The sequence below is a fragment of the Thamnophis sirtalis genome, unplaced genomic scaffold (genome assembly GCF_051295495.1).
Source record: "Thamnophis sirtalis isolate CommonGarterSnake01/CBP01778 unplaced genomic scaffold, rThaSir2_p1.2 scaffold_1, whole genome shotgun sequence".
NCBI lineage: Eukaryota > Metazoa > Chordata > Lepidosauria > Squamata > Natricidae > Thamnophis > Thamnophis sirtalis.
The window spans coordinates 71015604-71040045 of NW_028261381.1; the positions used below are offsets into that span (position 1 = coordinate 71015604).

Sequence of the window (24442 nt, forward strand, 5' to 3'; positions counted from 1 at the left end):
CCTCAGCCCTCCGTTGCTCCACCCACTCGTTGCACCGGTGCACATCCTGTATCTGAGACCGTAAGTCCATGGGCTCGTGAACTGCAGCGAAGGATTCGACAGGTAGAACTGTCTGGGGTGGAAGCGAGTCTGCAGTGTCAGAGTATTCCGGTTTCCAGGACAGGGCATCTGCCCTTTGGTTTTGCACACTTGGAATGTAGGTCACTTTGAAATTGAACTGGGCAAAGAACAGAGACCACCGGATCTGGCACTGGTTCAACTTGTGCCCCGTTGTCAGGAACTCTAGATTCCTATGGTCCATCCGGACCTCAACTTGATGCCTGGCCCCCTCCAGGAGATGCCTCCAGGCCTCAAACACCACCTTGATAGCCAGCAACCCCATCTCCCAGATGGTGTAATTGCGCTAGGAAGGATTGAGTTTCTGTGAGTAATAAGCGCAAGGGAAAAGCATACTGCCAGGGGCATGAGTCTGCAGTAACACCACACCCACTGCGATGTCTGACGTGTCCGCCTCCACCACAAACAGATGATGGGGATCAGGATGATTCAGGATTGGCTCCTTCGTGAAGGCATGCTTCAGGGTCTCAAGTGCCTGTTGCTCCGTGGGCCCCCAGCGAAATGGCATTTTCTTCTGCAGGAGCTGAGTGAGGGGCGCGGTCAAGAAAGCAAAGCTGGGGATGAAGGTCCGGTAATAGTTGGCAAACCCGAGGAGTCACTGAACATCCTTCATATGCCGAGGAGGTTGCCAACTGTACAACGCCTCTACCTTGCCCGGCTCCATCGCAATTCCTTCAGGCGAAATACAGGAACTCGATGGTAGGCTGCCAGAACTGACACTTCTCCAGCTTTGTGAACAAACGATGCTCCTGGAGTCATTGCAGGACCAGGCATAGATGTTGCTGATGATCCTCCCGAGACATCGAGTAGATCAAGATGTCATCCAGGGAAATGACAACAAACTAATTCAAGAGGCCCTGGAAGATATCGTTCATGAAGTGCTGGAAGACTGCCGGGGCATTGATCAACCCAAACGGCATGACTGTATATTCAAAATGTCCGTACCGGGTGCTGAAGGCCGTCTTCCATTTGTCCCCCGCCGAGACTCAGACCAGGTTATAAGCCGCACGCAAGTCCAGTTTTGTGAACACTGTCGCCTCCCGGAGCCACTCCAACAACTCAGGAATAAGGGGCAGCGGGTAATGATTGCACACCGTGATGGCATTCAGGCGACGGTAATCGCAACAAAGTCTCAGATCCCTGGTCTTCTTTTTGACGAACCAAGGCACACAGTGGCGAAGACAAGGGCCGGATAAAACCCTGAGTGAGGTTCTTGTCCAGAAAGTCCTGCAATGCAGCCAAAACCAGCTTGGACATGGAGTACAGGGAGCTTCGCATCTGGTACCAAGTCAATGGGGCAGTCATAAGGCCGGTGCGGCGGCATTGGGTCTGTCCGTGAACTCCGCTAAATCTGGCAGCATGGACACCTTGGACGAGCTGAGCACCTGGCCTGCACAGACGTGACGGGTGTGATCGACACATTGCGGGGACAGGAACGTGATCAGGTTCTGCGACCAATAAATCTGAGGGTCATGCACCTGCAGCCAAGCCAAGCCCAGGACCACAGGGAAATGCAGGCCTGAAGCAATGTAAAATTGGATGGCCTCCTCGTGCTCCCCGAGGACCAGGCGCATGGACTGCATGGCAGCCTTGATAGGCCCAGACAGAAGCACCCAGCCGTCACTGTTAGCCACGCTTTATTCACAGTAATTACTCACAGACAAGACTTTGGCAGCAACCCAGACTCCCACAGATAAGAGATACACACAAGAGCTTCTCCAGCTTAGTATAACGGTTGTGTCCTGCAAAAGGTCTCCTCCCAAAGATTCTTCTTATATACTCTCTTCGGAGTAGCCAAATCACAACCACCTGGGCCTGATTATCTTCTATGTCTCTGTAATTGCTGCCTGCGCTTCTCTGCCCATCTCTGCCTGGTGTCTGGGACTAACTCCCTTTGCTCCTCCCCACTGTTCCAGGGCTTGATGTCAGGGACAAATTCCCTTTGTCTTTCACCACTGCTCCATGCCTCAGGGACCTCCTGGTGGCACACCAGACATTCTGGTCCCTGCTCGGAGTCTGAACCCTGCCAAGGGTCCTTCACATCTTACAGAGCCGACTCATAGGGTCCCTCGCTATCAGAGTCTGTCAGCAGCTCCAATGGCTCCTGCTGGGCCACAACAGAAAAGCAAGAGGTGTTTGGTGCAAAATAGGAAAAATTTGATTGGGAGAGGAATTGGGCAGGAAATTGGGAGAGAAAGTAGCCATGGGAACGAATGCTTGCTGGCACTTGCTGAATCTTCCTGAGCACGCTATCCAGTTCTGGCTCTGTTTGCCAACCTACAAGGCAGGGTGCAGGACAGTAAAAAGAACAGCGGTGGAAGGAAAATAGGAGAAAGGAGTTAGAGGTAATCCCGTTTTCTTACCAAAGACTGATCCCAGAATGGCTTGGACTAGGTCATTACTCAATGACCCATGATTTTTGGTTAACAACAACAACTGCGATAGATTCTACAGGTGAAAGGAAGGAGGCCCTTAAAGGGGGAGTTAAGAAATATTCTCACTTTAAAGTCTATTGAAGGGTGGTGGTGGGGGGGGGGAGATCAAACACTTCTTAGGCTATATTAGGCACTCCCAAGGGAAGCTTGGCAGTTGGGTGAGATTCTTGTGCACTATTGAATCAACCACAAAGAAACCTTTTTATCTAATTTCCAGAGCTTTTCTGATTCCCTGTGCCTGAAATTAATCTCAGGGAGAATCACCAGGAAAGGGCCAGCAGAGGAAGAAAGCTGGCTGTGAATGGGCTGAGGTGGTGTCTGGAGGCAAAGGAGGCATGGCCAAAGGTGGAAGCCTGAAGGTCCTAGACCCATTCAGAAATTACTCAGACCCCCTTCACTTTGGTCAATTTTGTTATGCTGCTGCCTGATTCTATAGCAGTTGAAATTCATTTATTTCTCATTATTCTACACTCAACACCGCATAATGACAAAGAGATTTTTTTTAGAAATATCTGTAAATTTATTAAAAAGAAAAAACTGAAATATTAACAGCCAAAATACACTTATGCAGATCAAACTAAAATAAATAGTCACCTTAATGTCTCTATTGTGCATTGTGGATGTTTGAGCCCATCGCACAATAGTTCCATTGCTTTCTCATCTGGGTTCCAGGTGTGCAAGTATAATTCTCTCAATCTCTGGTTTGTCCTGAGTACTTCTGCAACATGCCTGCCCCAAGATTTAGTCTGGATCACTCCAGAAAGTCTACAGTCAAAAATAATCACAATTATTTCTTGAAAAATAATTATGGATTGTTTTTTATAGGAATTCAAGAAAATGTATTTATGGCATCTGAACTGCTTTTCCTTGGATGTATTTTCAAAATATTACTCAATTTGAAATATTTCTGTTCATCAAACTGAAAGGAATAAATATTGACATATTGTAGTTTTGTAAGAAATTCACTTATTACAATTTTGATTGAAACATTATTCACAGATTACTGTATTTTCTGGCGTATGACTTTTTAACCCCCAAAATTATTTCAAAAATCGGGGGTCTTCTTATACGCCAGATAAAGCAAAAAACCAAAACAAAAGAAAAAGGAACACCGCCAAGCAAAAAACCGCACTGCCACCAAGACAGACACCAGCCTTTCAATTTATAACCTAGGTGCTCCTCGCCGGGGCATGTGGATGGATGAGCACTCGGATGGCTAAGTCTGGAGGAGGAAGACGCTGAGCTTAAACTACAAAAGCCCGGCAGCACAGAGGCCTTCAGCAGTCTCGCGGGCATCTGAAAGTAGCGGGTTGTCTTATACACCCAGGGGCCTTATAAGGCAGAGTATACGGTATATTTTCTAAAATGAAATTCTTTAGGTGGAATATCCTATCGTGGGTAAAGAGAAAGATAAAAATACTATCTTATATTGACAAAACTGTTTGTTGCTTAGTTAAATATTTAGGTAGGAAAGAAAGAATAATAAATCTAGCACAATATGTGTGATGATGTCCACTGAGAAACAGTAAATAAATGTGTGTATTTGAAAATGTCTATTTGATTTATTCAACACCACCAACCGCACAGAATTACACATAAAGTCATTCTTGTCTTCTGATTGTTGAATGTTATGATGATGCTAAATGAACAGACTTATGACTCATGCCTTCAGTTATGGCCATGATGCACCTCCTTAGTCAAGTTATTGTGATCTGGGTACTTGGCAACAGTTATAAAAAGTTGTCAAATGTCTGAGAATCTTGTTATTGCCAATTCCATTTTTCCCCTCCAATTTCCCCAGAAAGTGCATTGGGAACCCAGCAGGAAGATTCACACATCATTTCTGTCTACCACGAGAACTTGGCGTGGGGGTTTTCATCCAGCCTACAGAGAAAAGTGGCTTCCTTGTCATCTTTGGGGTCTTACTAAAAATGATTCCTGTTCCCAATCCTGTTTGGACAGAGGGAAGCCCCCTGATTCTGGCAGGTGACTGAAAAAACTCTCTGCTAAAATCCAAGCCTCGAAGAACGTTTAGCCCCAGAGCAGAAGTTTTGTCTGTATTCTGCAACTGAAAATCCTCCATGGTTTAAAACCCCTCTGGATTTCAGCAGGGAGTTTTTTAGCCAGTCACCAGAGCAAAATGGCTTCTCTGTTGGTTTTATGCCCCATTAACCTCCCAATTTGCTAAGCACCTAAAACTGCACTCACCTCACAAGCCTTTAGGAAGATGGTGCAGCTTTAGCCATATGTAGGAAATGTTTGCTAAAAGTTGGGTCTTAAAAAATAGAAACACAATGAGGTGTTGGATGCAAAATAGGAAAAAATTGATTGGGAGAGGAATTGGGCAGAAAATTGGGAGAGAAAGTAGCCGTGGGAACGAATGCTTGCTGGCACTTGCCAAATTTTCTTGGGCACACTGTCCAGTTCTGGGTCTGCTTGCCAACCTACAAGGCAGGGTACAGAACAGTAAAAAGAACAGAGGGGGAAGGGAAATAGGAGAAGGGAGTTGGAGGTAATCCCGTTTTCTTCTGCTTGGACTGGGTGGTTACTCAATGACCCATGATTTTTGGTTAACAACAACAACTATGATAGATTCTAGAGGTGTAAGGAAGGAGGCCCTTAAAGGGAGAGTGAAGAAATATTCTCACTTTAAAGTCTATTGAATGGTGGCGGGAGAGATCAAACACTTCTTAGGCTATATCAGGCACTCCCAAGGGAAGCTTGGCAGTTAGGTGAGATTCTTGTGAATTATTGAATCAACCACAAAGAAATTTTATCTAATTTCCAGAGCTGTTCTGATTCCCTGTGCCTGAAATTAATCTCAGGGAGAATCACAAGGAAAGGTCCGGTAGAGGAAGAAAGCTGGCTGTGAATGGGCTGAGATGGGTGGCTGGTGGCAAAGGAGGAATGGCCAAGGTTGGAAGCCTGAAGGTCCTAGACCCATTCAGAAATTACTCAGACCCCCTTCACTTTGGTCAATTTTTTTATGCTGCTGCCTGATTCTATAGCGGTTGAAATTCATTTATTTCTCATTATTCTACACTCAACACCGCATAATGACAAAGAGATTTTTTTTAGAAATATCTGTAAATTTATTAAAAAGAAAAAACTGAAATATTAACAGCCAAAATACACTTATGCAGATCAAACTAAAAGTAAATAGTCACTTACCTTAATGTCTCTATTGTGCATTGTGGATGTTTGAGCCCATCGCACAATAGTTCCATTGCTTTCTCATCTGGGTTCAAGGTGTGCAAGTATAATTCTCTCAATCTCTGGTTTGTCCTGAGTACTTCTGCAACATGCCTGCCCCAAGATTTAGTCTGGATCACTCCAGAAAGTCTACAATCAAAAATAATCACATTTATTTCTTGAAAAATAATTATGGATTGTTTTTATAGGAATTCAAGAAAATGTATTTATGGCATCTGAACTGCTTTTCCTTGGATGTATTTTCAAAATATTACTCAATTTGAAATATTTCTGTTCATCAAACTGAAAGGAATAAATATTGACATATTGTAGTTTTGTAAGAAATTCACTTATTACAATTTTGATTGAAACATTATTCACAGATTACTGTATTTTCTGGCGTATGACTTTTTAACCCCCAAAATTATTTCAAAAATCGGGGGTCTTCTTATATGCCAGATAAAGCAAAAAACCAAAACAAAAGAAAAAGGAACACCGCCAAGCAAAAAAACGCACTGCCACCAGGACAGACACCAGCCTTTCAATTTATAACCTAGGTGCTCCTCGCCAGAGCATGTGCATGGATGAGCACTCGGATGGCTAAGTCTGGAGGAGGAAGACGCTGAGCTTAAACTACAAAAGCCCGGCAGCACAGAGACCTTCAGCTGTCTCGCGGGCATCTGAAAGTAGCGGGTTGTCTTATACACCCAGGGGCCTTATAAGGCAGAGTATACGGTATATTTTCTAAAATGAAATTCTTTAGGTGGAATATTGTATCATGGGTAAAAAGAAAGGTAAAAATATTATCTTATATTGGCACAAGTGTTTGTTGTTGAGTTAAATATTTAGGTAGGAAAGAAAGAATAATAAATCTAGCACAATATGTGTGAAGATGTCCACTGAGAAACAGTGAATAAATGTGTGTATTTGAAAATGTCTATTTGATTTATTCAACACCACCAACCGCACAGAATTACACATAAAGTCATTCTTGTCTTCTGATTGTTGAATGTTATGATGATGCTAAATGAACAGACTTATGACTCATGCCTTCAGTTATGGCCATTGATGTACCTCCTTAGTCAAGGAGTACTTGGCAACACTTATAAAAAGTTGTCAAATGTCTGAGAATCTTGTTATTGCCAATTCCATTTTTCCCCACCAGCTTCCCCAGAAAGTCCATTGGGAACCCAGAAGGAAGATTCACACATCATTTCTGTCTACCACGAGAACTTGGCGTGGGGGTTTTCATCCAGCCTACAGAGAAAAGTGGCTTCCTTGAAATCTCTGGGGTCTTACTAAAAATGATTCCTGTTCCCAATCCTGTTTGGACTAGAGGGAATCTCCCTGATTCTGTCAGCTGACTGAAAAAACTCTCTGCTAAAATCCAAGTCTTGAAGAACGTTTAGCCCCAGAGCAGACGTTTTGTCTGTATTCTGCAACTGAAAATCCTCCATGGTTTAAAATCCCTCCTGGATTTCAGCAGGGAGTTTTTTAGCCAGTCGCCAGAGCAAAATGGCTTCTCTGTTGGTTTTATGCCCCATAACCTCCCAATTTGCTAAAACTGCACTCACCTCACAAGCCTTTAGGAAGATGGTGCAGCTTTAGCCATATGTAGGAAATGTTTGCTAAAAGTTGGGTCTTAAAAAATAGAAACACAATGAGATGTTGGATGCAAAATAGGAAAAAATTGATTGGGAGAGGAATTGGGCAGGAAATTGGGAGAGAAAGTAGCCGTGGGAACGAATGTTTGCTGGCACTTGCCGAATCTTCCTGGGCACACTGTCCAGTTCTAAGTCTGCTTGCCAACCTACAAGGGAGGGTGCAGAACAGTAAAAAGAACAGAGGTGGAAGGGAAATAGAGAAGGGAGTTGGAGGTAATCCCGTTTTCCTCTGCTTGGACTGGGTGGGTTACTCAATGACCCATGATTTTTGGTTAACAACAACAACTATGATAGATTCTAGAGCTGTAAGGAAGGAGGCCCTTAAAGGGAGAGTTAAGAAATATTCTCACTTTAAAGTCTAATTTCCAGAGCTGTTCTGATTCCCTGTGCCTGAAATTAATCTCAGGGAGAATCACCAGGAAAGGGCCAGCAGAGAAAGAAAGCTGGCTGTGAATGGGCTGAGGTGGGTGGCTGGAGGCAAAGGAGGCATGACCAAGGGTGGAAGCTTGAAGGTCCTAGACCCACTCAGAAATTACTCAGACCCCCTTCACTTTGGTCAATTTTGTTATGCTGCAGCCTGATTCTATAGTTGTTGGAATTCATTTATTTCTCATTAATCTACACTCAATACTGCATAATGACAAAGAGTCTTTTTTTTAGAAATATCTGTAAATTTATTAAAAAGAAAAAAAACTGAAATATCCCATTGGCATAAGTATCCAAACTCTTCATTCAGTACTTTGTTGAAGCATCTCTGGCAGCAATTGCAGCCTCAAGTCTTTTTGGGTTTCATGCAACAAGTTTTGATCACCTGGATTGGGGGATTTTCTGTCATTCTTCCTTACAAATCCTCTCATTCTCACTCAGGTTGGGTGACGACCGCCAATGGACAGCCACTTTCAGGTCCCTCCAGAGACGCTCATTAGGGTTCAAGTCAGGACTCTGGTTGGGCCACTCTAGGACATTCAGAGAGTTTCCCCTAAGCCTCTGCCTACCACCTGTCCCCTGTTCCAACCCCACCAGAAACACATATGAAAAATTACAATTATTTCTTGAATATCAAGTATGCAATGTGTTATAACCCAGCAACAACCTGTGTTGCATTCTAATTGGTTGGTCAAGGCACAGCATCTGATTGGCTGGCCTCGTGACAGTTGGAATTGACAGTTGCTTCTGGCTAGTATAAATACCCTGGTTGGTCAAGGCACAGCATCTGATTGGCTGGCCTCGTGACAGTAGGAATTGACAGTTGCTTCTGGCTAGTATAAATACCCTGACAGTTGCAGGGAGAATCGAATCGCTTGTCATCTAGTACTAATAAAGATCTGTCTTGCATACATGGCTCCTGCGTGTCAATTCCCTCACAACTACAACAACTCACACACACAACACGAGTTTTACAATACTGGCGACGAGGATGGGATTGATATGCAATTCCCGCAGGAGCCAAACAACATCAGCCAACTAGTAAGGAGCCACAGGACAGCCAGAAGCCTGTCGCTGCCTCCGTTCTCCGGCCGTGCTGCCTGCGCCCACTGCGAGCCTTGCCGCCGTGCCTCAACTCCTGCCGAAGCCGCTCGTTGCAAGCCTTCGGCGCCTACATGCCTCCAGGGCACGAATTCCTCCCTGCGATGCCTCTGCAAGCATCTCAAAGCCCCTGTCTCCACTTCGCTGCCTCCAGGGCACGAATTCCTCCCCGCGATGCCTGCCTGACCAGGAGAGAGAGAGAGGAAGAAGGAGGAGGACTGAAGCGTGTCCCTGCCATCCGTCTCCTGCCTTGCTTCCTCGGACTCCCGACGCCTCCAGGGCCTTCCGTCGTTCCCTGTCTTAGCTGCCTCCAGGGCCTGAAATCCTCCTGTCCTGCCTGTCTCCTAAGATACAAACCTGCTTCCCACTCTGCTCGAGGCCTTCAACGAGCCTGGACTGGGGAATTCATTGGGCATGCGCAGGATTGTGAGGGAAAAATAGATGTAAATAAAGAAATAAAATGTGAAATGTGAGAAATGTAATTTTCAAAGTTGCTTGTTATTGCAAATATGCAAATGTAATTTCAAAGTTGCTTGTTATTGCAAATGTAATTTTCAAAACTAATTGAAGCTACTAGCCCAGAATGTTCCTGGACAGAGTTGCTAAATTTCTACTTCTGTTACAAAGTTAAGCATTACATTAAAGTGGTTACAAGTGGTTACAGTTATCAGGTTGACTGGGGGGAAGGAGAGAACACAATTGCAAATGGTAAAACAGGAAGACAAAAATGTGAATGAATTGTACAACACAGAAGGGCAAATGTATAATGTACAATTGAATGGTTATTATACAAATAACTGGGGGGAAGGAGTGTTATAACCCAGCAACAACCTGTGTTGCATTCTAATTGGTTGGTCAAGGCACAGCATCTGATTGGCTGGCCTCGTGACAGTTGGAATTGACAGTTGCTTCTGGCTAGTATAAATACCCTGGTTGGTCAAGGCACAGCATCTGATTGGCTGGCCTCGTGACAGTAGGAATTGACAGTTGCTTCTGGCTAGTATAAATACCCTGACAGTTGCAGGGAGAATCGAATCGCTTGTCATCTGGTACTAATAAAGATCTGTCTTGCATACATGGCTCCTGCGTGAATTCCCTCACAACTACAACAACCCACACACTCACACACGAGTTTACAATACAATGTATTTTATAGGAACTGAAGGGAATAGGAATGCTTATGGCAACTGAATTGACTCTCTAGATATATTTCTAAAATATTAACAGCCAAAATACAGTTATGTACATCAAACTGAAAGTAAATAGTCACTTACTCCAATGTCTCTATTGTGCATTGTGGATGTTTGAGCCCATCGCACAATAGTTCCATTGCATTGTCATCTGATTTCATCATATTCAAGTGTAATTTTCTCAATCTCTGGTTTTGGCTGAGTACTTCTGTAACATACCTGCTGCAAGATTCAGTCAGGATCTCTCCACCAAGTCTGCAGTCCAAAATAATCACAATTATTTCTGAAAAATAATTATGGATTGTAGTTTTATAGGAATTCAAGGCAATGTATGTATGACAAATGAACTGCTTTTCCTTTCATATATTTTCAAAATATTACTCAATTTGGAATATTTCTGGTCATCAAACTGAAAGGAATAAATGTTGATATATTGTAGTTTTGTAAGAAATTCACATATTCACTTATTACAATTTTGATTGAAATAATATTCACAGGTTATATTTTGTAAAATGATTTTTTTAGGTGGAATATTGTACTGTGGGTAAAGAGAACGGAAAAATAATGTTTTCTATTGGCATGTTTGTTGTTCAGTTAAATAGGTAGGAACGAAACAATAATAAATGTAGCACAGAGATCCGGGGGGCGGAGCTGTTGCCGAGGAGGGCTCAACCGAGCTCCTCTCAGAGATCTGGTCTGTATATCTAAATAAGATCATAGATATCACCCCTTTTTGGCTAAGAAAGGGGCAGGGAGTAGCTCTGTGTGCTAGGGTCTATTCGTAATCCACAGCCTTTCTCTTTTTTTTGGCTGTGGACAGAGATTAGACCCAGCGTGAGCGGAGCTTTTATCTCCAGCCAGTTCTTCTCAGCTGCCTTTTTTTGCAGCCCCAGACAGGCGAGCCCCTCCCCAGCTCAAAGCAAAGTTGTTTCAAGCCAGGACTAATACGGGCGGGTCCCACTCCTGTGAGATTTATGCTTTTATTACTATCTTAAATACCAGCACCATTTGTCTTAGAGGCTTCTTTGTTTAAACGGACTTCAAAATGGCGATTTTTCTCCGTTGGTGACTGATAGGGGATGTACTTAGCCGGTTTTACCTTCCTGCAGACCGCTCCTTAACAAAATAAACTCTTTTTTTTTTGGAAACAGAGGGGAGCGAAAGCGCTGTTTATTTGTTTATTTATTATGGCACCCAGGTCAAAATCGAAGCGTCTCTCTACAAATGTGCCTAAAGAATCTAAAGAATTTATACTGGAATCGCAGCCCTTGTCTCCTACACCCTCTACTGGAGAATTTTTAACACAGGAACTTTTCTTTCAAATGCTTAATGATTTTAAACAAGAAATCAAGGAATTTGTATTGGAGCTATATGATGATTTAAAGTCTAAAATTGACCAAATGAAGGCGAATACGTTTGCAGCCGTGTCTGCCCTGTCAGATTATTCTGCTGAAATAGAGAATAAATTGGAAAGCTTGGAGGAGGCTAATTTTAATTTGACTACTAATATTCAAATATTACAACAAAAAATTAGAGACACTGAAGAACAGCTCGTGATGATAAATTTTAATAGGAAGGCATTTGCAATAAGAGTCAGAGGACTCCGCGAAAAGGAGCGAGAGAATCTGAAACAGACCTTTGTTGAAGCCTTCAGCCATGCGGTGGGAAGCCTGGGACTTAACTTTGATTGGCAGATTCGGAAAATCTATCGCCAGAACTCGTTGGTAGCGGAACAGCGACAGCTCCCGAGGGACATAATTATATATTTCTCCACAAAAGAATCTAGAAACGCGATTATGCAAAAGTTTCATAATAACAGTCTGCGAGTTGATGACCAGGACTTGATTGTCTTCAAAGAAATACCTTTCCAGATGTTGAGAGCAAGAAGAGACTATGCTTTTTTAACTAAAGAGCTTAGAAATCAACAGATTCAATATAGATGGGAGGCCCCAGCTGGCATTACGGTCACATTTGAGAATCAAAGACTTCGTCTTAACTCTGTTTCGGAGGCTCGAGATTTCTATTACAAGACTTTGAAGGCGGGACTTCCTGATTCACTTGGAAAAGAGGAGAGACAAGCTGAAGGAGAAGGCAAGCGGCAGGCCGCGTGGCTGCAAGATGGAGGGGGTAGCCTTTCCTCCCTCGGAGAAGCAGAAAAGCGGAGATCGAGGATTTAAACATTTTAAAATATTTGCCAAAGTTGTGGACTGAATGGGGGTTTGTGACCTCTCTCCGGTAGAAAAAGCGGAACTTATTGGTGGGGTGATATTGATTGTATATATGTAAAATGAATGCGGAATGATTTATGTTGTTTAAATTCTGTTAGAAGGGATTACTTTAAAACAGAAGGTTAACCGACTCTTGTTGAAAGTATTATTTGAATATGTGGAATGATCCATGCTATTTAATTCTTATTAGAAGGGAAAGTTGGGTGAAAGTACTTTGAGCTAGATCTTAAACTAATGTCTGCATAAATTTGATAGTGGTAAATATCAGACAAGCAAGGGATGAGGGTAAAATGCATGCGGAATGATTTACGTTGTTTAAATCCTATTAGAAGAGAAAGCCGGTTGGGATTATCTTAAGATAGAATGTAAACTGATTTTTGTGTAAAGTAATATTTGATCCACGCTGCTTAAACTTTACTAAGAAGGGAAAGTTTGGTTAGATTATTTTGAATTACTGTTTGAAAATAAGGTTAAGAAAGATTATTTACGCTGTTTAAATTCTATTAGAAGGGAAAGTTTGATTATTCTTCTGTAAAGTAATATTTGAATATGTGGCATGATCCACGTTGCTTAAATTTTACCGGAAGGGGTTATTTTTGAGCTAGAATGTATATTGATGCCTACACAAATTTGTATAAATGTTTATCTGAATACAAGGTTAAGGAAGAGGAACGGGAGAGTCTACAGGAGGTTGGGGTAAATAACAAAGAAGTAAGAGACGAGAATAAAATTTAGATAGAATGACTTACACTATTTAAGTATAGATAAAGATGGGGGGCTGAGCTCAACACAAAGAGTTCTTTTTCTTTTTTTTTCCTTTTTCTTTTTTCTCTTTTCTTTTTTCTTTTCTTTCTTTTTTCTTGTTTTTCTTTCCTTTAATATATTACTTTTATTTTTAATCCATACGTACACAAGATACTTTAGACAGAAGGCAGTGCCAGGTGTGGGCCCTGGGAAGTCGGGAGGATTAGGGATGGGGATTTATGGGGGGTGGGTGGGTGGGTGTTAACATAGTCTCAATAAGAACAAGAATGTACTTATATACGGTTGTTTTTTTCTTTTCTTTTTTCTTTCTCTTTTCTTTCTTTATATTTTTTTTCCTTGGTTTACTTTACTTTTTATCAGATTAAACAACACTTGAATAAAGGCATACACCAAGGAGGGAGGTAGAGGGAAAGAAGAGGGAGGAGTAAGGAAGGAGTAAGGGGAATGTAAGGAGGGCATGTTGGGAGTGAGAAGGAAGGTTTGAGGGGAAAGGGAAGTAGGAGGGGAGTGTTAGAGGGAGAAAGGAAAGTTGGAGGGGGTAGATGGGGTGTATGGAGGATGGAAGTGTCAGGTGGGGTTGTGAATGATGAGTTGTGTTTTCTTTTTTATTTTGTTTTATTTTATTTTTTTATTTTTTTTATTTTCTTATAGCAAATACCCTGTATATAAGTGATTGCAATATGGAATGTGAAAATGAATAAAATATATTTTTAAAAAATAAAAATAAATGTAGCACAATATGGGTGATGATGTCCACTGAGAAACAGTAAACAAATGTGTGTATTTGAAAATGTCTATTTGACTTATTCAGCACCACCAACTACACAGAATTACAGGGATAGGCATTATTGTCTTCTGATTGTTGAATCTGGGCACTTGGCAACACTTATAAAAGGTTGTCCAATGTCCTATAATCTTGTTATTGCCAATTCCATTTTTTTCCCACCAGCTTCCCTAGAAAGTCGATGCAAAACCCAGAAGGAAAAATCACACATCATTTCTGTCTACCAGGAGGACTTGGCATGGAGGATTTTCATCCAGTCTACAGAGACAAGTGGCTTCCCTGTCATCTCTAGGGGCTCACTGGAAATAATTCCTGTTCCCAATCCTGTTTAGAGAAGAGGGAAGCCCCCTGATTCTGGCAGGTGACTTAAAAAACTCTCTGCTAAAATCCAAGCCTCGAAGAACTTTTAGCCACAGAGCAGAAGTTTTGTCTGTATTCTGCAACTGAAAATCCTCCATGGTTTAAAACCCCTCTGGATTTCAGCAGGGAGTTTTTTAGCCAGTCGCCAGAGCAAAATGGCTTCTCTGTTGGTTTTATGCTCCATTAACCTCCCAATTTGCTAAGCACTTAAAACTGCACTCACCTCACAAGCCTTTATGAAGATGGTGCAGCTTTAGCCATATGTAGGAAATGTTTGCTAAAAGTTGGGTCTTAAAAAATAGAAACACAATGAGATGTTGGATGCAAAATAGGAAAAAAATTGATTGGGAGAGGAATTGGGCAGGAAATTGGGAGAGAAAGTAGCTGTGGGAACGAATGTTTGCTGGCACTTGCCGAATCTTCCTGGGCACACTGTCCAGTTCTGGGTCTGCTTGCCAACCTACAAGGCAGGGTGCAGAACAGTAAAAAGAACAGAGGTGGAAGGGAACTAGGAGAAGGGAATTGGCGGTAATCCCATTTTCTTCTGCTTGGACTGGGTGGTTACTCAATGACCCATGATTTTTGGTTAACAACAACAACTATGATAGATTCTAGAGGTGTAAGGAAGGAGGCCCTTAAAGGGAGAGTGAAGAAATATTCTCACTTTAAAGTCTATTGAAGCGTGGGGGGAGAGATCAAACACTTCTTAGGCTTTATCAGGCACTCCCAAGGGAAGCTTGGCAGTTAGGTGAGATTCTTGTGAATTATTGAATCAACCACAAAGAAATTTTATCTAATTTCCAGAGCTGTTCTGATTCCCTGTGCCTGAAATTAATCTCAGGGAGAATCACCAGGAATGGGCCAGCAGAGAAAGAAAGCTGGCTGTGAATGGGCTGAGGTGGTTGGCTGGAGGCAAAGGAGGCATGACCAAGGGTGGAAGCCTGAAGGTCCTAGACCCACTCAGAAATTACTCAGGCCCCCTTCACTTTGGTCAATTTTGTTATGCTGCAGCCTGATTCTATAGTTGTTGGAATTCATTTATTTCTCATTAATCTACACTCAATACTGCATAATGACAAGGAGACTTTTTTTTTAGAAATATCTATAAATTTATTAAAAAGGAAAAAAAACTGAAATATCCCATTGGCATAAGTATCCAGTCTCTTCATTCAGTACTTTGTTGAAGCATCTCTGGCAGCAATTGCAGCCTCAAGTCTTTTTGGGTTTCATGCAACAAGTCTTGAACACCTGGATTGGGGGATTTTCTGTCATTCTTCCTTACAAATCCTCTCATTCTCACTCAGGTTGGGTGACGACCGCCAATGGACAGCCACTTTCAGGTCCCTCCAGAGACGCTCATTAGGGTTCAAGTCAGGACTCTGGTTGGGCCACTCTAGGACATTCAGAGAGTTTCCCCTAAGCCTCTGCCTACCACCTGTCCCCTGTTCCAACCCCACCAGAAACACATATGAAAAATTACAATTATTTCTTGAATATCAAGTATGCAATGTATTTTATAGGAACTGAAGGGAATAGGAATGCTTATGGCAACTGAATTGACTCTCTAGATATATTTCTAAAATATTAACAGCCAAAATACACTTATGCAGATCAAACTGAAAGTAAATAGTCACTTACTCTAATGTCTCTATTGTGCATTCTGGATGTTTGAGCCCATCGCATAATAGTTCCATTGCATTGTCATCTGATTTCATCATATTCAAGTGTAATTTTCTCAATCTCTGGTTTTGGCTGAGTACTTCTGTAACATACCTGCTGCAAGATTCAGTCAGGATCTCTCCACCAAGTCTGCAGTCCAAAATAATCACAATTGTTTCTTAAAAATAATTATGGATTGTAGTTTTATAGGAATTCAAGGCAATGTATGGATGGCAACTGAACTGCTTTTCCTTCTATATATTTTCAAAATATTACTCAATTTGGAATATTTCTGGTCATCAAACTGAAAGGAATAAATGTTGACATATTGTTGTTTTGTAAGAAATTCACATATTCACTTATTACAATTTTGATTGTAATAATATTCACAGGTTATATTTTGTAAAATGATTTTTTTAGGTGGAATATTGTACTGTGGGTAAAGAGAATGGAAAAATAATATCTTCTATTGGCACACCTGTTTGTTGTTCAGTTAAATAGGTAGGAACGAAACAATAATAAATCTAGCACAATATGGGTGATGATGTCCACTGAGAAACAGTAAACAAATGTGTGTATTTGAAAATGTCTATTTGATTTATTCAGCACCACCAACTACAGAGAATTACAGGGATAGGCATTCTTGTCTTCTGATTGTTGAATCTGGGCACTTGGCAACATTTATAAAAGGTTGTCCAATGTCCTATAATCTTGTTATTGCCAATTCCATTTTTTCCCCACCAGCTTCCCTAGAAAGTCGATGCAAAACCCAGAAGGAAAAATCACACATCATTTCTGTCTACCAGGAGGACTTGGCATGGAGGATTTTCATCCAGTCTACAGAGACAAGTGGCTTCCCTGTCATCTCTAGGGGCTCACTGGAAATAATTCCTGTTCCCAATCCTGTTTAGAGAAGAGGGAAGCCCCCTGATTGTGGCAGGTGACTTAAAAAACTCTCTGCTAAAATCCAAGCCTCGAAGAACTTTTAGCCCCAGACCAGAAATTTTCTCTGTATTCTGCAACTGAAAATTGCTTTGGAGTCTAGGGCGCCGGGGGAGGGGGGGATCAAACACTTCTTAGACTGTATCAGGCACTTCCAAGGGAAGCTTGGCAGTTTGGTGAGATTCTTGTGAACTGTTGAATCAACTACAAAGAAATATTTTTATCTAATTTCCAGAGCTGGTTGGCTGTGCCTGTCATTAATCTCACCAGACTCATTGCTCATGGAAAGGAGGCATCTTTGAACATGGTTGTGGGATCGTAGAGGGCTCTATAGTACATCTCTCCAGCAGATGCAGAAACTTTATTCCAACACCGAGAGGAGATGGAAGGAAAAATGTGGAACTCTGAAACAACAGTACTCCAATTAGTCCAGCAATAAGTTCAAAACTCCCATCTTCCACCTACACCAATGATGCAACCATTCTTTTATGTTCCCAGAATGGTTCTCTGAGACGTGTGGAGGGGAAACAGACAAGATGAGAACATCTGTCATTTAATGTGCATTCATTATGGGATCCTGAGTGACAGAACTTCCTACAATATTTTATTCAAATGACATCCTGAGGATGCAGAGGCTCATAGGCAGCATGTTAGAGAGGTGTTTCAAAGACTTTGAGAGAACAAACTGTTTGCCAAGGTTGAGAAGTGCACCTTTGATCTCCAGCAAGTAGACTACTTGGACTACAGAATTTCAACCAATGGTCTTCAGATGGATCCAACTAAGGTACAACATATTTCATCCTGGAATTCTTCTCCCACCAACATGAAAGATGTTTAATACTGGACTTTGCCAATTTTTACAGGAGGTTCATCCCTAATTTCTCCCACAGAGTTAAGCCTCTCACATAGAAAAAGAAAGCTAGGCTTGTGTTAGACGGGGCAAATGGAAGAAACAGGACTCGATGATCAGCAACAAACAGCTCTTTATTTGGACAACTATGTACAACCCAGCAACTTGCTTATCTGACAGGCTGCCCTTTTATAGGGAGCAGTCAGATGGCTCAACCAATCACATTTGAACTAGTTTCCTGCTGGAATGGCAGACCTGAGTGTACCTGGTTACAGCTCTCCTCTCCTCCCCCTCTGGCCAGCAAGCTGTTGGAATATCTCTGACTCACCAAAGGGTTATTCTGTTCTGTCTACAAAACTCTCACTATCACTACCCCACTTCTCTGTGTCAGCTGGAAGTCCTGAGAAAAGAAAAGGGACAAAATCTTTGCAAAAATCCTCCTGAGCTGAACTTGGGAGGGGCAGGCACATCACTCTGAAGCTCTGTTTGCACCAGCAAAGGCTTTTTGCTATGGGCTGCCAAAGCCTAGAGGGCTTCATGCAGGCTTCATCAACCTGTTGCAAAAAGCATTTGCTGGTACAAACAGAGCTTTGGAGGGTTGTGAATGTCCCCATTGGTCTTCTTTCTCATCTGCAAAGCCTCCTCAATCCTTTTTAAGCAGCGCTCTACTGGTGCACAAAAACTTTTCACCCACAGACTTGGAAGCTTCAGGGGGTGATAATCTTGTGCAACTTCAGGCACATACTTGTTTTTGCAGAGAATGGGTGCGTGAAGTCCCATGAGATTAGGGCACCAAGAAGCTTCCAGTCTGTGTGCAAAATGTGTTTGCATTCCAAGGCTTAAAGCAACACGATTTTGCTGCCAAAACCATGTTTCCATGCCAAGTGGAGAAGACTCACTGAAGCTGCCTGGTGCTCCAGAAGTGGCAGGCAGCCCTGGTAAGTCAGAGAAGCTGAACAGCGCACGCTGCAGGAGCAGGCAAAGAAACAGAGAGGCTGGAGAGGAGAGAGATCTTCATAAGGTAAGTGACCAGCAGGGCAGCATGTGGAGGAGCAATTGTGGGGACTCCAGGGGAGGAAGAATGAGGTATCTTAGTGGCTTGGGGGAAGCCTTGGATAATCTGAAGAAGGTAACCTGTTCCATCACTAGGCCTCCTCCCATGGCCTTCCCCACCCTGAGATATCTCATGTTCACTTAATGACCCATTTGATTAGCGAATGCATGGGCGAAAGGAGGGAGTGATCGCAGTCAAGTTATATGATTCACTCCTAAAAATCCTCTGGTTACAAATGTAATTAGCAGGTTCCATTATATTTGTAATTCATGGACTACCTGTATGATCTTTAATTAATTTGCAATTACCTTGCGTGTCAATATTTATATTAAAGCAGATTCCCAAAATCCTAAGCAGAAGAAATTTTCAGATAATTTTACTGTATTAAAGGAAGCTATTAAACAATTGAAAAGAAAGTCAAGAAGCGATAGCAAAATGACATAATCCATCCAAATAACAAAAAGATTGCTGTAAATTTCAGATAAAATCTTGTCAGAGTGTAAAAAAATAAGCTATATGAGAATTTCCAAAAGTGACCATTTATAGACCTATAAATCTGCAAGGCCCAGCTGCAGATTTTTTAATCAGTAAAATTGCTGACATATCTGCAAATTGCTTAATGAACATTTATAAACTTCTGAGCTCATCCATAGGAACATTTCCCTCAAATGTAGTCCCTCTATCAGATTCTCAGCAGTTAGCGGCTAAGAAAGTATCTCATGTCCCACAAAACCAATTATATCATACCATTTTGATTATAATCACAGACAGAATTGTATCTTAGAAAACAGAAGGAACAGAAGATAATATGGTTAAATATCACAATTGTAATTATCTTTCTTTTAGATATTTCCTCCCACTGACAGTGGTTTCCACCAAGGTCCTCTGTTCTGGTGGGAACAGAGGTTTAATCCCATTGGTCAAAGGGTCTGACAGATCCCTTTAAAAGGGGCTGCTGTCCAACCCTTCCTCAGCCAGATGTTTACCTTAATTGCAATAAAGAGCTGTTGTTGCTGAAGCCTTTGTGTGCCTCTCCATTACCCGATCTAACACTTTCCACGGATACTTTTCCAGAATTCAAGAGAAAGTAACACATACCAAACTTAAAAGTAATAATGATCACTCACTGTAGTCTTTCTATTTTGCAGTCTGGATCTTGGAGCCCCTCAAACAGCAATTTTACTGTTCTGTCATCTATGTCCTCGGGGCACAAAGATAACTCTTTCAATCTCTGATTGTTCTTGAAGACTTCAGCAAGATGCCTGCCACAGGACTCTTTGAGAGACCATCCTGTCAAACTGAAAGAACAGCAATTACTCAGAAGAATTAGAATAGTTAGTAGTATCACATGTAAAAATAGACAATAATAATTAAAAACAAAACAAAAGCAATAAGTACAATCATGTAATCAACAAATCATATGGTTAGATATAGGTAAAGATAAAGGTTCCCCTCACACATATGTGCTAGTCGTTTCCGACTCTAGGGGGCGGTGCTCATCTTCATTTCAAAGCTGAAGAGCCAGCGCTGTCTGAAGATGTCTCTGTGGTCATATGGCGGCATGGCTAAATGCAGAAGGCACACAAAACGCTGTTACCTTCCCTTCAAAGATGGTTCCTATTTTTCTACTTGCATTTTTACATGCTTTTGAACTGCTAGGTTGGCAGATGCTGGGACAAGTAACAGAAGTTCACTCTATTATGCGGTGCTAGGGATTTGAACCACCAAACTGCCAACCTTTCTGATCAACAAACTCAACGTCTTAGCCACTGATCCACTGTGTCCCTATGGTTAGATATAGACACTACGTTATAAGTACCCTATAAATAATTTATAATTATAAGTCAAAGTAAAAAATAAGTCCTAGAATGCAAATATTGGATTTGGCACATTTCATGTGTGCAGTTGTAATCTAAAATGTATTCCAAATAGAATGGAATTCTAAATCTAATTTCCTTTTAAAATAAGAAAGTAATCTAAATTGTGAAGTGTATTCCCACAATTTGATTAGCAATTTTTCATCAGAAGGGATCAAACATCATTTTCAATAAATAAAAATATTAAAATATTATAGGTTTTAACATAATCGTAGTACTTAGTATTTTTTTTTAAATGTGTGGTTTATTAACCCTTAATAAAAAAATATCTCAGAGTGAAATGGGATTGCAACTTTCAAAATTTGTTCCAGACTACAATGGATTAGTTACCAGTATTCTTGAGCATGAAATATTGTCAAAACATATGGAAGAGGGAGTGAATCTTTTTATTGCATTTTCAGCATTTCAGTGGAAAAATGTTACTGATATTGACAGTCATGATTGGAATAATATACTGCTAGCGGCAAAACATCTTACACGAAATCTCTCTTACTATAATTGTTGAAGATAAATTCAATATTCTATTTCCAGCAAAATATGTTTGTGTGTGTATGTGTGTATCTCAGACAACTTATGTGAAGTTGTTCTGAAAATAAACTCCAGTTTCCAGGGGGAAAATTATTAACAGGAAGATAACTTTATTTCACTGAACATACATAAAGGACAGGAGGGATTACCAAATACTTATCAAAGAATGCAAAACAATTACTGATGCTCAAACTCGTTAAATGCACATGAGGCATCTCAGTGTGGGGAAGGCTATGGTAAAGTAGAATAAAATATGAATTAAAATATAAGAATGAAGACATGGCATAAAAGGGACAGTTAGAAGCTTGCTTAAAGGGACAAGGAAATGTCATCAGCCTCTAACCACAAGATGTTCCAGCCAACATCCCTATGTCAAAAGTCCAAACCACAAGGTTCAATTAAAGTTCTCTAAAGACAGATAGTCCATACCTGTGTCCCAAGAACAAAAGGAGAAGTAAGTAAGACCCCCATTTACTTATAAGGCTTTCCCCCCAAAATAACCAGTAAGAAATGAGCTAAGTATTTCCGTGTTGCGCTGCTTTTTAGAATGTATAAGAATGTGTGCTTCGATAATGAAGGTTGTTCAGAATTTCCAATGCTAGCTATGTGTTAGCTTTCTGAACCTGGCTGCCAAATAAACTTTTCCTGTATCCTGAGAATTCTAAGCCTGTCCTTTTCTATAACAATTCTGGCAACCGCAGCAGGACTTAGAGCGTTATTTCGCTGAGGACGGAACGGACCGACTGGTGCCCCATCGAGGCCGTCTCATCCGTCTTCAGGCACTGACAGAGACCTTTCTCCGGAAGAGGACTGACGACCTCTCTTGGGCATCCGGAGGACACCACCAATCCAAGAATCTGACCAGGATCAGGACAAGTTAATCAAAATTACGCCGGCTGAGAAAGAAGACGCCTGCAGGCAAGTCTCAAGGGAATTGTAGACCCACTCGATTAGGAGTGGAAGAGGGGGCCCGATCACCTCCCTGAGCCTGGGATAGTGTCCCTTCCAAACGGAACCGTGTATCCTAATGAGGCTTTAGGTTTGTGTGAGAGGTTAATCTGCTGCAGTTCCTGTTGGAATGCCAGGCAACAAAATCCTGACTGGCTTCGTAAATGTAAAAAGAAAGCAGTAAAGGTTGTGTGGCCTGAATAAAAGGAAATGGCAAAGCGAGATCAAAAAGAATCACCCTGAGAAAAAGCCTCTCCTCCAAACTGCATCCTATGAAGAAGGTCCCCCTCCATATGACCTTCTCTATCACCCAAGGCAGCCTTCAAATGCCAGTCGTGGAATTAACCAAGGGGCAGTAGGACAAAGTGACCAGCAAGAAGAGCAAAAATTGGAAAGTCCATCTCCTTTAACCCAACGAAATTTTCCCGTTGCTGCCCGAACTAGAAGTCAGCTCCTAGCCCCGCTGCGCCAAATGGATCAAAGGATTATAGATGGACAGGGACAAGTAGAGATCCAGCCTTAGTTTCAATACATCCAGTTTACCATCACAGACCTGTTGAATTGGAAACAACATTAATGACTATTGTCTGCTAAGCCTCAGGAAGTCATTGACTTGTTTAGGGTCCAACATAGCAGGATTTGGAACAATTAATGACTACTCTCCTTAATGGAGAAGAAAGAGAAAGCTTGAGTAGTGCCATTGGAAAAATCTTAAAACCCACAGATAGAGGAAGCCTTCAAGCTGTGCCAAATTTACAGTTTCCATGACAAGATCCACAATGGGATCCCTCTAAAAACATGACCTCCCTCCGGGACTATCAGGCACTAATTCTTCAAGGCTTAGAACAAGCCACAAAACCTCCAGTAAATATGTACAAACCCTCTCTCATGATCCAAAAATCAGACGAAAGTCCCGAAGCCTTTTTCCAAAGGCTGGTCGATCCGTATAAAACCTACACCCCATTCAACCTCCTGGATCCTGAAAACGCCCAAATGCTAGCAATGGCTTTCATATCCCAGAGTGCCCCGGACTTTAAACAAAAACTCCAGAGGCAAGAAGGAGCCTTAGGGATGAATATAAGCCAATTAATAGAAATGGTAATTAGTGTAAGGAAGAAGGTCACTCGATGTTAGAGTGTCCCAAAAGGCTAGAAGCTGGGATAAGTGGGCAGGGAAGAGGACAAAATAGAAGAATCGATTGGTCGATTGAATCAAAAGGTCAAGATTTACGATCCCCCAGGAGGGACAAGTGGAAGAGGAATGAAGCCCCGTGGATTCCCGGGCAGAGGTCGAAGACTGCTCCAAAGCAAGGCAGAAGCCATACATTGGCCGCAATAGACAAAAGGTCTGAAGACTGAAGGGGACTAGGGTTTATTCAGCCCCGCCTGAACCTTTGGTCAGAATGAAGATAGGGGATAATAATGTAATCTTTTTGGTAGACACAGGGGCGTCTAGATCAGTAATTACAAAACCCTTGGCTCCTGTTTCCAATAATGTACTAAACATCCAATGGTCTGATAAACAGCCTCGCTGTGTTGAAGCCTTTAAAATGTTCCCTGAATGGAAGAGACATAGAACACCAGTTCCTGTGCATGCCCGAATGCCCAGTTCCGCTTTTGGGTCATGATATCCTATGCAAAATGGGAGCTAAACTGTCCTTTGAGGAAGATAAAATGGTCCTAACAATGAGGCACCCCCAGATGAGATATGACGAGTGATGATAGTTCTAGAAAACTAGATCCTCAATATCTGGCAGGAATTTAAAGTACCTCAGCTGTGGGCAGAAGATAACCCACCAGGCCATGCATCTCATCATGCATCTATAATTATATAAGTGAAGCCTCTAGCTGTGCCTGTCCTCCTCAGCCATAAAAGTTATCCCCGCTCCATTACGCAGGCAATTCAGGACCACATTGTCAAATATTTGGAAGCTGGCATTCTGAGAACAATACAGTCTCCCTGGAATACCCGAATTCTACCCATACCAAAACCTGATGGCTCTTTTAAGCCCATGCAGGATTTGACACTTGTGAATGTCGCCAGGGTCAGCGTCTACACCATTGTCCCCATTCCCTATACTCTTTTGAGTCTGATTCCAGCCTCAGCTACTTGGTTTTCAGTGGTAGATTTAAAGGACGCCTTCTTCACTATCTCAATACACAGGGACAGCCAAAAACTGTTTGCGTTTGAATGGGAGGACCCCGTAACAGGTCGCAAGAGGCAGTATGATTGGACTAGACTTCCCCAAGGATTTAAAAATTCACCTACCCTTTTTGGTGAAGCCTTGGCCTCAGACCTCGAAAATTTCCAGCCTTTTGAGGA

The 24442-nt window shown here is 41.9% G+C and overlaps 2 protein-coding genes across 2 annotated transcripts in view; both read right to left on the minus strand.

The window, feature by feature from the left end:
• The window catches only part of LOC148049549 (NACHT, LRR and PYD domains-containing protein 12-like), a 206453-nt gene that overhangs the window by 121607 nt on the left and 60404 nt on the right, over positions 1–24442 (minus strand). The gene's annotated exons all lie outside the window — the stretch shown is intronic.
• Positions 1104–16018, minus strand: RNH1 (ribonuclease/angiogenin inhibitor 1). Its single transcript, XM_087722929.1, has 5 exons — positions 15901–16018; positions 10210–10380; positions 5724–5894; positions 3147–3317; positions 1104–1344 (listed from the first exon to the last, which is right to left on the minus strand). Exons 1-5 carry the CDS (start codon positions 15978–15980, stop codon positions 1104–1106), a joined length of 834 nt encoding a protein of 277 aa, XP_087579055.1. The 5' UTR covers positions 15981–16018.

What these genes read in the sequence shown, in the direction of transcription:
- RNH1 (XM_087722929.1), bottom strand. Translation starts at nt 15,980, where the DNA reads ATGATGAAATCAGATGACAATGCAATGGAACTATTATGCGATGGGCTC. An exon ending in TGCACAATAGAGACATTAGA is followed by an intron (nt 10,381 to 15,900) that starts GTAAGTGACTAT and finishes TTTGGACTGCAG; the next exon opens with ACTTGGTGGAGAGATCCTGA. An exon ending in TGCACAATAGAGACATTAAG is followed by an intron (nt 1,345 to 3,146) that starts GTGACTATTTAT and finishes GCTGCATTGCAG; the next exon opens with GACTTTCTGGACAAGAACCT.